Source organism: Vulpes lagopus, chromosome 7 (assembly GCF_018345385.1).
Source record: "Vulpes lagopus strain Blue_001 chromosome 7, ASM1834538v1, whole genome shotgun sequence".
NCBI classification, from domain to species: domain Eukaryota; kingdom Metazoa; phylum Chordata; class Mammalia; order Carnivora; family Canidae; genus Vulpes; species Vulpes lagopus.
The window spans coordinates 6013550-6026604 of NC_054830.1; the positions used below are offsets into that span (position 1 = coordinate 6013550).

A 13055-nucleotide genomic window follows, 5' to 3' on the forward strand; every position below is an offset into this window, starting at 1 on the left:
CCCCTCCCGGGCCCCTCCCGGGCCGCTCCCGGGCGCCGAGTCCCTTCCGAGTCCCGATCCGCGCCGCCTTTTCCCGCGACCCGCGCGGGGCCCAGCTGACGGGCCGCGTTGTTTACGGGCCGAGCAGCCCTCGCTCCCGCCGCCCGCCCGCCCGCCGCTCGCCAGCCCAGGTGCCCGCCCGCCCGTCCGCGCGTCTGTCCGTCCGCGCGTCCGTCTGTCTCGGCGTTCGCAGACCGCGGCCCAGCGCGCTCGGGGCGGAGAGCCGGGCGGCCGGGGCGCAGCGAGGGGCTCCGGGCCCTGAGATCGCGGGACGGGCCCGGGCCGCAGGGGTCCGGGCCGGGGCCGCCGCCGCCGCCGCCGCCGCCGCCGCCGCCGCCGCGGGATCTGCAGCGGCCGAGGCCCCGCGCCCCTCGCGGGCCGACTGGGGGCCCTCCCGGGCGGGGCCGCGGGCGCGGAGACGGGGGCGCGCGCCCCGGCGCCGCGGAGCATGACCCCCGCGGGCCGGCGCCGCGCGCTCTGAGCCGCCGGGACCCCGCGCTCCCGCAGCCATGGGCGCCCGGGCCGGGCGGGGGGCGGCCGCCGCGCCGCTGCTGCTGGCGGTGGCCGCGCTGCTGCTGGGTGCCGCGGGCCACCTGTACCCCGGAGAGGGTGAGTCGGGGCCCCGGAGGGGCGGCGGGCGGCGCCGTGGGGGGGCGCCCACCGGGGACCCCGCGCCCTGCCCGGCGCGGGTGGGGGCGCGGGCGGCGGCGGCGGGAAGCCGCTGACCTTGGCCTTTGCCCGCCTGGGCTCGCGGTTGTGCGCCCCGCGAGCGGGGCCCGGGCCGAGGAACCTTGCCCCAGTGCCCGCCCCCCGCGGCGCCGCTCCCGCCGCGCCTCGCACCCGTGCCTGGCCCCCTCCAGGCCCCCTCCAGGCCCCCTCCAGGCCCCCTCCAGGCCCCCTCCAGGCCCCGCTCGCCCGGAGACGCGGGGGGTGCCCGCTGGGCCGGGGCCGGGCGACCTGGGAGCACCGCATGCCGCGGGCGCACGGGGCCCCCTGGGTCTCCGCTGACGGGCGCCCCGGCTGGCGCTGCGGAATCCCGCCCCTCCGCTTGGACCTAGGCCGGTGGCGACCCGGACTTCAGATCCATGTTTACACTTTTGGGTTCTGTTTCCAGATGTCCGGAGGCAAACTCTAGCGCCTTGGCAACGGGGCCTTTGTTGTAGCAGAAGGGGGCGGGCGGGGGGGGGGGGGGGAGGTTGTCTTTATTATGATTATTATAGTTAGGGTCACCAAATGCCCCGGGCACATCTCTCTGGACCTTCACAGTGGCCTCCGGAGGTCCATACGGGTTACCCATTTCATAGAGGAGTAAATTGAGGCTGAGGGAGGAGACGGTTCGATTTGCCCTAAAGTCAGGGCCAGAGGGAGGACTCTAACCTCTCTGTGTGGTGCCCTGGGGAGGCTCTGGACTGCTGCTGCATGTCCCATGTCTCCCCATAACCCCCACACCCCCCCTCCAGCTCTGCCTTTCACAAGGGCTCTTTTACCTGCCAGTCCAGGGAGGTCTCTAACCTCAGGAGAGCCTCTCACGCCCCCCAGCCCCATGGACTTCCCTCCCCAGCCTCCCTGCGCTGGCAGCAGATGGAGGCAAACCCCAACTCCAGCATCGGCCTTGGGCTTGGGAGCCGTCCTTCCTGGTTGTGGGGCAAGAAATGAAGAACCTTTAAGAGAACATGGCTGGAGTTCCCCACTGGTGTCTGAGGCCCCGCTTTAAAAATATCTGTTGGGTTACTTTTTCAGAATTGTCCATAAAAGGAAATCAGTCATGGTGAGGAAGGGGTCGGGGAGGGAAGGAAAGCAGCTCCTGAGCTCCCTGATGGGGAATGAGGTCCCTGGCAAAGCACGCACAGGCGCTGGCGTTGACAATCCAGGTCTGCGGAGCTCCTCTCTCAGTGTACACCACGGTTCCGAGGCCCAAGTGCTTGGTATACAGCGGGCGCTCAATAAAGGTGGCAGTCGGCTTGGGTTCTTGTTAAGAAACTCCAGACAAATGTTAGGACTAGTCTAGGATTCGTGTATGTAAGTATGTGCGTGCGTCTGCACACGAGCATGTGTGTGTGTGTGTGCGGTTCCCTGCTCTTCTGTTCCTTGCAGCTTTGGTAATTTATTGTGGACTTGTGCCTGGGCTTCCAGGGCCCAGGAGGTGGATTTACCGCTTCTTTACACGTTTACAGTTTCCACAGGGGCAGAGGCATATGCTTTTGTCCACTGCGACGTTTCCAGAGCCTAGAACAGTGCCTGGCACATGGAAGGTGTTTGGTTAAAATATTTGTTCTTGGTTCAGCTCATATTCTTCGTGTTCTCACCAGTACTCCAAGCTATGGCTTTTTTATTCCTCGGATAATACCCAACTTAGACATAGTCATAAGAGCAAGCTCTTGGCGGGGGCTTTTCCATGTGCTCCGAGTATATAATCTTAGTTAATCCCCACCATGGCCCTGTGGGGTGGGGTTTATTATCCTTTTTCGCAGGTGAGGCAGTTTGACTAGGCGGCAGGGCTGGGATGAGGACCCCACTTGGCCTGGCTGCAGAGCACTGGTTTCTTCATAAAGGGTTGCTCTCTTGGGTTTGAGCTTCCCTCCCCCCGACCTGTGGTAATGGTTAACAAAATCCTATTGAATAAATGAGATGTGATGCCCCTCAGAGGTTCGAAACCTCGAGAAACTTTACAGATCATTAATCTCTAATGTCAACCTGTAGGGCGTTTTGGTTGCGGTGGTGGCGGTGTGATGGTTAAGAAGTGAAGGACTTTCTTAGGGGGGGATGTCCTATGGGATGTGCTACTTTGGCCCGCTCTCCCGTGGAGTCCCTACTGCTCTGCTGAAATGGGCAGTGCCTTCCCCCTCTGTCTCTCCTCGGACTGGCTGGCAGTGGCCTGAGATTACTTGGGGGCATTGCAAAGTTAAAGGATGAAGGCAATGTGGGATTAATTAAGAGAAAAACCTGCGGGGCTTCGGGGGGAGTCCAGCGAGTTGGCTAATTAAGGTGAGAGAGACTCGCTTCCAGAGCGCCCTGGTTTCTCGGGCACTCCTCATTTCTCAAGGGTGGCCTCGGATGTCTCTCTTGTGTGTCCTCTTGCGTGCTTTGGGGGCCCTCGGAGCAGGACTTTTGCCTACTTCCTAACCTCCCTGAGGTTATTCTTAACTTTTGCTTCCCTCCTGGAGCCCTGCCCGCCATCCTTGTCCCACTCACTCATGGAGGTCGTTGGGGTGGGGCTCCCTGGGGTCCCCACTGCAGCCCACTCCGTCAGTGACTCAACCTGGATAGAGTAGATCCTCTCAACTTCATCGCTCTTAATATTTGGGTTGAGACAGTTCCCGGTTGTGGGGGGGCTGGCTGTCCTGGGTATTGTGAGGAGCGGAGCCGCATCCCTGGCTTCTCCACCCACAAAATGCCAGGAGCACGTCCCTCCCTCCAGTCATGACAATCAAGAGTGTCTCTGGGCATTGCCAGCCGCCCCAGTTGAGAACAGCCACATTCAGGAAGGTAACTTTTTCTTCGTCTAGGACACTTACCCACCTGGGTCCCTGCTCTCTCTGTTCCAGGATCAATACCCCGCCCCTCGACCCCCGGCCCACCACCCGCCTCCAGCCTCCCCCTGCCAAGCCTCCCCCGGTGGGCTCTAACCACCCTCCCTCTCACCTCTGGCCCACTGTGCTGCCCGCAGCATCTGGCTAATGTCTCCATCGCTTTGCTTTGCGATGGCTCTTGTGAGGGTAATCCCTCACCTCCCAAGTGCATCTCCTGTCGCCTCCCCCAGCTGACCTCTCGGGGCCTGCCACTGTCCACTCCCTCCCCTCGGGGAGGGCAGGAAGGCGTGGTTTCCTGCAGAGTTTTCACCTGCACCTGGCTCTCTCTCCATCCTCTCTGCTCCCTTCCCTGGGCTCAGATGTTAGCTCTCGCTTCCTAGAGGGCCAATCCCTACTGCCATCCACTCTCAGCCCAGTTGTGAATTTACGTAGTCAAACTCCTTCATCTAGAACAGGGGCTATCAAACTGTGGCCCACAGGCCAACTCCCGCCTGCCCACGCCTGGTTTTGTGAATAAAGTTTTATTGGCATCATCTTAACAGTTGCTTTTGTGCCCTAATGGCCGAGTTGAGTAGTTGCAATTGCATGGCCCATAGAAATGTGTGTACCTTGGTCCTTCTCGGGGAGAGTTTTCGGACTCCTGATTTATGACAGACTCCCTGGGGATCATGGTGACATGCCTAATTGCTTGCGTGGCCCCTGGTACGACATGAGTGCATCATGAATGCTTGGGGATGCTGTGGCGTGTTCCCCTTTACAGAGACACGTATGCTCCCTGAACATATGGGTTCCAACGGGGAGAAAATACCATGATGTCCCCTCCTTAGCTGTGTCTGTGGTATCAAGATTTATTTATTTGCACAGTCATCTTGGCGTTGAATGAGGATCCCTCGCTGTCGGCTTTGTGTCTAGAACTCAAAAGAAAGTGGTGTCTGCTGTGCGATTTTCTTTCAAGACCCCTGGTATTACTTTCTATTTAGAGCACACACATTAGGGGTGCCTGGGTGGTTCAGTCCATTAAGCTTCTGCCCTCGGTTCAGGTCATGATCCCATGGTCCTGGGATTGAGCTCCGCGTCTGCTCTGCAGGGAGCCTGCTTCTCCCTCTCCCTCTGCCTGCCACTCTGCCTGCCTGTGCTCTCTCCCTATTTAAATAAAATCCTAAAAAAGAATACATCCGTTAGGGGTGCCTGGGTGGCTCAGTCAGTTGAGGGTCAGACTCTTGATTTGGGCATCATCTCAGGGTCGTGAGATCGAGCCTCGGTGCGGGCTCCCTGCTCAGCGGGTGGTCTGCTTGAGATTCTTTCCTTCTCCCCCTGCCCCCTTTCTCGCTGCATATGCATATCTGCGCTCTCTCTCTCTCTAAAATAAATAAATCTTCTAAAAAAAAAAGAGAATACGTATGTTGGTTTATGTTTTGCAACGGGACCCTATTTATGGGTTTTTAATTAAAATAACAAGTAATGCATGCTCATTGCAAAAAAATTTACAAAAACCTGGAGAGGGAAAAACCAAAGTCCCCCTGCAACACTTTGTCCCTAAAATCATGCCATTTCTCTCCTGGGAAGTGACTGTGCTTTTGTTTGCATCTTAAAAAATTGCCTGTGTGTGTGTGTGCGCACAGTTATGTGAATTTTAACCATCTTTTTAAAAAAATTTTATTTATTCATGAGAGACACACACAGAGAGGCAGAGACACAGGCAGAGGGAGAAGCAGGCTCCCTGCGGGGAGCCGGATGTGGGACTCGATCCTGGGTCTCCAGGATCACCCCCTGGGCTGAAGGCGGTGCTAAACCGCTGAGCCACCCAGGCTGCCCGAATTTTAACCCTTGGATAGAGTTGTGTGACTGCCCCCACACTGGGATACAGAACAGTCCCATCACCCAAATTCCCTCTGGACACCCCTTTATGGTCACGCTCTCTCCATCCCTAATCCCGGCAACACTGATCTGTTCTCCATTGTTACTGTTTTCTCTGTAGACTTTAAAACACATCTTACAACTGAATTAATATTTTTAAGAAAGATTTTATTTATTGGAGAGAGAGAGCACGAACATGAGTGGGGGAGAGGCAGAGGCAGAGAGAGAGAGAGAGGGAGAAGCAGACTGTCCACTGAGCGCAGAGCCTGCCGGGGGACTGAGTCCCAGGACCCCAGGATCATGACCTGAGCCGAAGGCAGACGCTTGACTGACTGAGCCACCCAGGCATCCCAACATTCGGCATTTTTAATTTAAGCACTCATAAGCTCCTCGTTGTTCACGGATTCCTTATTTGTGAACTCACCTAGTCGCTAAAATGAATTTGTAACTCTAAAATCAATACTCAGTGCACTTTTGTGGTTGTTCCTGGACATGCGTGGAGCATCAAATTATTAGACTCGCCGCATCGGCCCGTTCCCAGCTGAGGTCACACGTGGTCGTGCTGCTTGCTTCAGCTCTGGTGTGCCGGACTCACACAAGCCTCTCCTTGGGCGATGCATATAGCGCCACATTTCCAGCATTTTTGTACGTTTTGTTGGTGATTTTGCTGTTTTGAGAGGGCCTCGCCCATGGTGTTTTGGACGTGCTGTGTAGTATAAGCGCAAGAATAAATGCAGGCAGGCTGTGATGTGCCTTATGGAGAAAACACGGGGCTAGATAAGCTTGGCTCAGGCCAGGAGCTGTCGCGCCTAGTGCTGTTGGCTGTGATTCAAAGTTAATGAATCAACACTGTCTATTAAATAAGGTGTATTTGAACAGAAACGCGCATAAGGCAAGGTTATGGATTAATTGATTGACAAAAACATTGTGGCCAGAGGCTTGTAGGAACCTAACCCCGTCTTCCCCAGGGACGGTGGCGCAGAATTTGCCGATTCCACGTTCCAGGGGACCCCAGAGACAGAACTGCTGAAACTGAGAATGGGCTGTAGGGTGGTTTCCTGTCGTTGTGCTTTAAAATTTGTGAATTTGGGTTTGCCAGTGCCCATGTAGAATCTCGTGGAACACACATGCCCCTTTGGTCCTGTTTTGATCTGTGCAAAAATTCCTTGGTTTATATCTTGGAAAGTTCAGGAGATGGCACCAGACTCCCTGGCCTTCATCTCGAGGAGGGGTTCCCCCGTGTTCTGTTGACCCTGGTGTCAGGGAGTGCTCCAGTGGCTTTTGGGGTTTTATTTTTAAAAATTGTTATTTTTATTGTATTTTTGGAGATTTTATATACCCATTCGTGAGAGACACACAGAGAGAGGCAGAGACACGGGGACAGGGAGAAGCAGGCTCTCTGCGGAGAGTCCAACTGGGGACTCGATCCCAGGACCCCGGGATCACGCCCCGAGCCAAAGGCAGATGCTCAACCGCTGAGCCACCCAGGCGTCCCATAGAAAAGAGAGTTTGTTTCCAGCACAGCAAGATTTGCCAGATGCAGCCTGGATGTGAGTTCCAGTTGGAGTTCAGGGCAGACTCATGAGGATTAAAATTGGATTTCGCAAAAAAAAAAAAAAATAAAATAAAATTGGATTTCGCATCTGGGTTTTTCTTCCAATTCCCTACGGGTTGGGTGTCACATCAGGGCTGTATGGTAGCCTCTGTTTCGTGTTCAGGAATAGCAGCCCGTTAGCAGGAGTTTCTTGCTTCTCTCTCATGCCTTTGCGGGAATGTGGAAAACATAGGTACTTTTCAAAAACTGTGTTTGCTAACAGTGTGCAAAAAAGGTAGCGCTCGGACACAAAGGGGTAAAGAGAGTAGAGCTCCCGCTGTGTTCCTGCAGCCTCTCTGGGATTTCTTGTTGCCAGTCTGTTTTCAAAGATGTTACCCTGTTTTCCTCCCAGATCAGAAAGGGGGTGAGCTCTGAGGTGCTCCTTCCTAATTACATGTGGTTACATTGTATCGCAGCCACCTGCTACTTTTTGTTGTTGCCCCAGACCCACATCTGTTCCCCGCGCCCCAAAGCCCTCAGGGACTCCGCATGCCCCCCACTGTGCCTGCTGTCCACAGCACCCCACACTGGTCCTGTCTCAGTCTCTCTGTGTTTATTAGTGACTGGCCCCTCCTCTCCCATCCCCTTCCCTCCTCCACTGTTCCGGGTATCCCAGGTACCAAGTCCCAGCGATGGTAGTTCCTTGGTGTCTCCCTCCTTGCACCCTCTCCTGGGATAGGCCCCCTTACTTCTCAGCTAGAGTTCACGGTTCAGAACGTCCTTCCCTTTCCTGCTTCATCCTCCACCCCCCTCCTTCCCTTTCAGTACAGACCGGGGGTGGGGGGGGGTCAGTATCCATGTGGGTCCCTGTAGACACTGGTCTGCCCATCAGAGACGCGTTCTAGAGAAGCCTTGACTACGTGGGTACCTCTACAGATGGTGCTCTAATGTAGGTTGGAGAAGGGCTTGCTTGCTACGGGTTTGTCTAGAGCAGGAAGCCGAGTCCTGTAGCCCCCACCCCTGCCAGTTCATACTCGAAGTCCTAACTCCCCGATGGGACTGTATTTGGAGCTCTTGGGAGGTCGCAAGAGTAGAGCTCTAATTTGACAGGATTGGTGCCTCCTGAGGACAGGAGGAGAGGGATCTCTTTCCTCTTGCCTGTGCCTACCAGAAAAGACCATGTGAGGAGAGCGAGGAGGCAGTGTCTGCAGGCTAGGAAGACAGCTCTCCCCACAAACTCACCTTGATCTTGGACTCCCAGCCTCCAGAACCCTGAGAAATAAATTTCTGTTGCTTGGGGCACCTGGGTGGCTCAGCGGCTGAGCATCTACCTTGGGCTCAGGTCGGGATCCCGGGGTCCTGAGATCGAGTCCCACATCGGGCTCTCCGCAGGGAGCCTGCTTCTCCCTCTGCCTGTGTCTCTGCCTCTCTCTCGGTGTCTCTCATGAATAAATAAATAAATAAAATCTTAAAAAAAAATTTCTGTTGCTTAAGCTGCAGGATCTGTGGTAGTTTCTTATGGCTGACCTAGCTAAGATGAGAACTGACATCAGAACTGGCTCTGAGGCACAGCCGGAGGGCCCTGGGCAGATAAAATGGGTGAGGGTCCAGCTTTCTTTGAAATTGTTGGGGTGGCCCACCATGCTTAGGGGGTTCTTTTTTTTAAATTTTTTTTTAAATTTATGATAGAGAGAGAGAGAGAGAGAGAGAGAGAGAGAGAGAGAGAGAGAGAGAGGCAGAGACACAGAGGGAGAAGCAGGCTCCATGCACCGGGAGCCCGACATGGGATTTGATCCCGGGTCTCCAGGATCGCACCCTGGGCCAAAGGCAGGCACCAAACCGCTGCGCCACCCAGGATCCCCTTCTTTTTTTTTTTTTTTTTAAATTTCATTTATTTATTCATGAGAGACAGGGAGAGAGAGGGGGGCAGAGACACAGGCAGAGGGAGAAGCAGGCTCCCTGTGGGGAACCTGAGGCAGGAGTCGATTTCAGGACCCCCGGGTCACGACCTGAGCCCAAGGCAGATGCTCAAGCCCTGAGCCACCCAGGTGCCTCAGCTTATGGGGTTCTCTCTAACAACAGTCAATAGCCCCAAAGAAGGTGTCTGATGGTGTTGATCCTGGAGTGAAGTGCTCCAGAAGAATGGGGATGGGGGCCCCTCCCCACCCGGGCTGGAGAGGTGGGCCAGGATGGGTAGCTGGTATGTCGATCCGAGGCCTCAGCAGAAACCAGCCCCGCTGACACCTTGAGTTTAGGCCCCTAGACTCCAAGACTGAGAAACTAACGTGTGGTGTGTAAGCCCCGCAGTCTGCGGTTCTGTGTTCCGGCAGCCCGAGCAGGCTGATGGACTGGGTTCAGGTCCCAGCTCTGTCTCACCTTTGCTGTGTGGCCTTGGGGAGGACACGGCCCTTTCTGAGCCTCCGGCGCTTTCCTCTTCTAGAAAAATCTGTCTGGGCAACACGTGCACAGGTGTTCCACCTGTGTTCCAGCCTTGTGCACCCTCCCCGCTCGGGGCACTTACCACCCCTCTGTGTCCAGCAATTTCCGGTGGAGCCCGACTCACATGCTGTGGCTGATGCGGCCTAGTGCGGCTACCTTCTGAAAGCCTGTTTTCCAGAGCTTATCTTCCCTGTCTGAGGAATTCACGGATCGCCTCGGGCCTTTTGATGCCTTGTGGACATCACAGTCAGGCATCTGCCTTCTCCCGAGGACAGAGAACCTGTAGGAGCTTCAGTTACATCTTTCCCGGAGTTTTCTCTGACTTCCACATCAGCGCCTTGTAGGCTCTTGGTTTAAGAGATCCCCTTGGTGTATCCTCCAAGACTCTGAGAAGTTTCTAGAAGGATGATGGTCTGCATGGCGAATGTCCCATCAAGGCCATCTTTCCCTCTCGTCCTCTGCTCACAGTTTTCTTCTCCATCATCCACGTGTGATGGTCCATTGTTGCTTCCTGCATCCTCTGTTCCCAAGTATCTGAGGGACCCCCGTCTCCTCCTCCGTCCAGCTGGGCTCAAGGACCACCTCCCTCAGGTCTCCTCTCTGGGGGCTGCTGCTTCTCTCACTGGTATTTTGACCAGGAACTTGCTGGAAAAGACTGTAGTGCTTTAGTCTCCCCCGACCCTGGTCCACCCATAAACCTTCCCGAGTCGCATGTGTGGACCCATTTGCAGCAGACTTCCAGAACAGGACTCTCTGGTCCAGGGGCATCTGTGTTTATACAATTGCCCTGAGCCTTGGTGGTTTCATCCCTCACCCTTCAGCCCCACGTTGTCAGGATAGGCCCCCCCAGGGCCTAAGGTGAAGCCTCTTAGATCTTGTCTGAGCTGGCTTCTCTCTGATACTTATTTGGCTCCCTATTACTTCTGTTTCCATTGCCTTCTGTGCACCTGCTTTCCCACCTCATGGGGCAAGGAACACTGAAGCCCAGAGAGGTTAAATCACACAGCTGCCAATCTGCAAAGCTGAGATTTGCACCTGGGGCCATCAGGCTGTCAGCTCATTGCTTTAGTGCACTCTGATGGCAGCTCGTGGCAGTAATTTCAGTGTCTCTATGAGCTGTAAGCCTCCAGCCTTATCCATCTTAATAGTCCCCGTGCCCAGCGTGATGCCCGGTGTGCCGGGATGGCCAGCCAACATTGGGATGAATGAATAACAAGGTTATTTCCATATTTGCTGACTTGCTGGTCCTGGACCCTGCATTTGAATCCTGGTCTCTTGATTCTACTGGCCACCTGCTCCAGCTCCCCCATTTCTCTTTGTCTGAGGAAGTCCATTTTAAGAGCCAGTCTTCCGGGCGGGCAGAGAATCTTCAGGATGTCTGATACCGCGGTGTGCCCGAATTCTCATTTCTGAAGGTAATAAATCTAGGAATTGGTTCTGTGAGCCTGGGGCAGAGAACTAACACGTGCACACGGCCAGGTTCCAGTTCTCCTCTGTTCTTCATAGCCTTTTTATCACGTGCTGCCATCGTTCCCAGTGAGGAAACTGAGGCAGAGATTGAGGAGGTGGCTCAGGATTACACAGCTGGCAGGTGCTGGGGTAGGAAGCCAGATCTGGTGGGTTTCTAGCATGGCCCAGAACTCGTATGGGTGGTGGCCGGACACCTAACCCAAGGCTCGTTGGCGTAGGACTCCTGAATTTCGGGGTGCTAAGACTGGCAGGAATGCAGAGATGAGTGTGTGGCCCCAGGATAGATCACCAGGGAGCATTTGAAGAATGTGGGGACTAAGGACCGAGTGCATTCACGATTGGACATGGAATGTGTAAAACTCTCAGCATTGGAAAGCACTTAGAACCGTCTAGATACTTCTTTTCCCGCCCCTCTGCACGTCTTGCCTGCTTTCATGGTAGAGAGACAACCAGGGAGAAGGGACACTTTCCAAGATGGCCTTCGTGTTACGTCTTCTCTTCTGGAAAATCCTCAGATTTCTCAGGCCCGGCAGGAAGTTCTAGACCAGTGTTGTCCAAAAGAACGTGTCGCTCTCAGGGAGATGGTGGCCATTGTCTACGCGAGGCTCTTGAGGCTGTGGCCAGGGTGCCTGAATCTTTACTTTTATTTTCCTTTAGTTCATTTAAATATTTAAAAAAAGTCAATATTTGATTCTGTTGTTGGAAAACCCTTTAGTACATTTGGAACAAGTTGGGGAAATGCGCCTACGTTCTCAATGATCGTTGTAGGAAATCTATATATACGGGTCTAGTGTTTCTGCTGCAGATTTAGCATCTGAGTTGAGACATACTGCATGGCATTTTGAAAGCTTACTGTGAAAAAAAAAATCCTATAGAGTACCTCACTAATAATTATTTTTAAATTTATTTAAAAAATTTTAATTATTTATTCATGAGAAATGCAGAGAGAGAGAGAGAGACAGAGACAGAGACACAGGCAGAGGGAGAAGCAGGCTCCATGCAGGGAGCCCGATGTGGGACTTGATCCCAGGACTCCAGGACCACGCTCTGGGCTGAAGGCGGTGCTAAACCGCTGAGCCACCCAGGGATCCCTCATTAATAATTTTTTAATGTTGGAGTGACATTCTTGGATGCATTGCATTAATTAAAATATACTTAATTTCATCTGTCTCTTTTTAAAAGATTTTATTTATTTGTTCTTGAGAGACAGAGAGAGGCAGAGACACAGGCAGAGGGAGAAGCAGGCTCCCTGTAGGGAGCTTGATGTAGGACTCGATCCCAGGACCCCAGGACAACCTGAGCCGAAGGCAGATGCTCAACCTCTGAGCCACCCAGACGTCCCCAGAACCGAATAATTCTTTTTTTTTTTTTTTAAAGATTTTATTTATTTATTCATAGAGAGGCAGAGACACAGGCAGAGGGAGAAGCAGGCTCCATGCAGGGAGCCCGACGTGGGACTCGATCCTGAGTCTCCAGGATCACACCCCGGGCTGCAGGCGGCGCTAAACCGCTGCGCCACCGGGGCTGCCCCCGAATAATTCTTAATGCACCGTTTGTGTAGATGTTAGTCCTAGTAACCACCTCCTCCAGGAAGCCCTCCTTCCCTGGTCCAGACCAAATCAAATAGCTCGTTTCTATGACCTCTTCTGGCCCGTGAAGCTCTCCCTAAAGGCTTCCTCTTGGTTATATTTTAAGTTGACTTAGGCTGTTGATAGCGACTAACTAGTCCGAGAGATCTAGGAATCCGGATCTGTCCTATTCCCGATGGCACTTCCATACCTGGAACAATGTTGGGCACAGAGCCGATCCTCCTCAGATATTTGCTGAGGGAGTGGACAGGGGGAAACGATCTTTAACAGGCTTTCTCTGTGTTGTCACTGCATGAAAACTGTTTCACTGTTTCCTGATTTATGTCACATGCACCCGCTTCTTCCTTAGGCGTGTTTTTGAAAGAACAAAGATGGTAAAACTGGAACATAGCTACAGCATAGACTCGGCAGGTAATCGCAGGGCTGCGAAGCTAGTGCCACCGCTGAAAGCTCAGCGTGTGTGAGTCGCAATTTGCTTGTCACACAAATGGGTGTGAAAATGCACCTCCTCTGGGGATTATTTTTAGAATTCAGGGAGCCGGAGAGGAGGCCAGCTACTTTACATAGTAAGTGCTCAGAAAACACAGTAGCCCCCCC

General features: G+C 54.1%; 1 protein-coding gene across 4 annotated transcripts in view; it reads left to right on the forward strand.

Moving 5' to 3' along the window:
- The first annotated feature begins 508 nt into the window (after nt 1-508).
- INSR (insulin receptor) overlaps nt 509-13055 on the forward strand; it is a 137067-nt gene continuing 124520 nt past the window's right edge. For all 4 annotated transcript variants that reach the window (XM_041760591.1, XM_041760592.1, XM_041760593.1 and 1 more), the window contains exon 1: nt 509-648. In XM_041760591.1, the coding sequence (XP_041616525.1) occupies nt 549-648 (100 nt within the window). In that variant the 5' untranslated portion in view covers nt 509-548. The remainder of the gene's footprint in view (nt 649-13055) is intronic.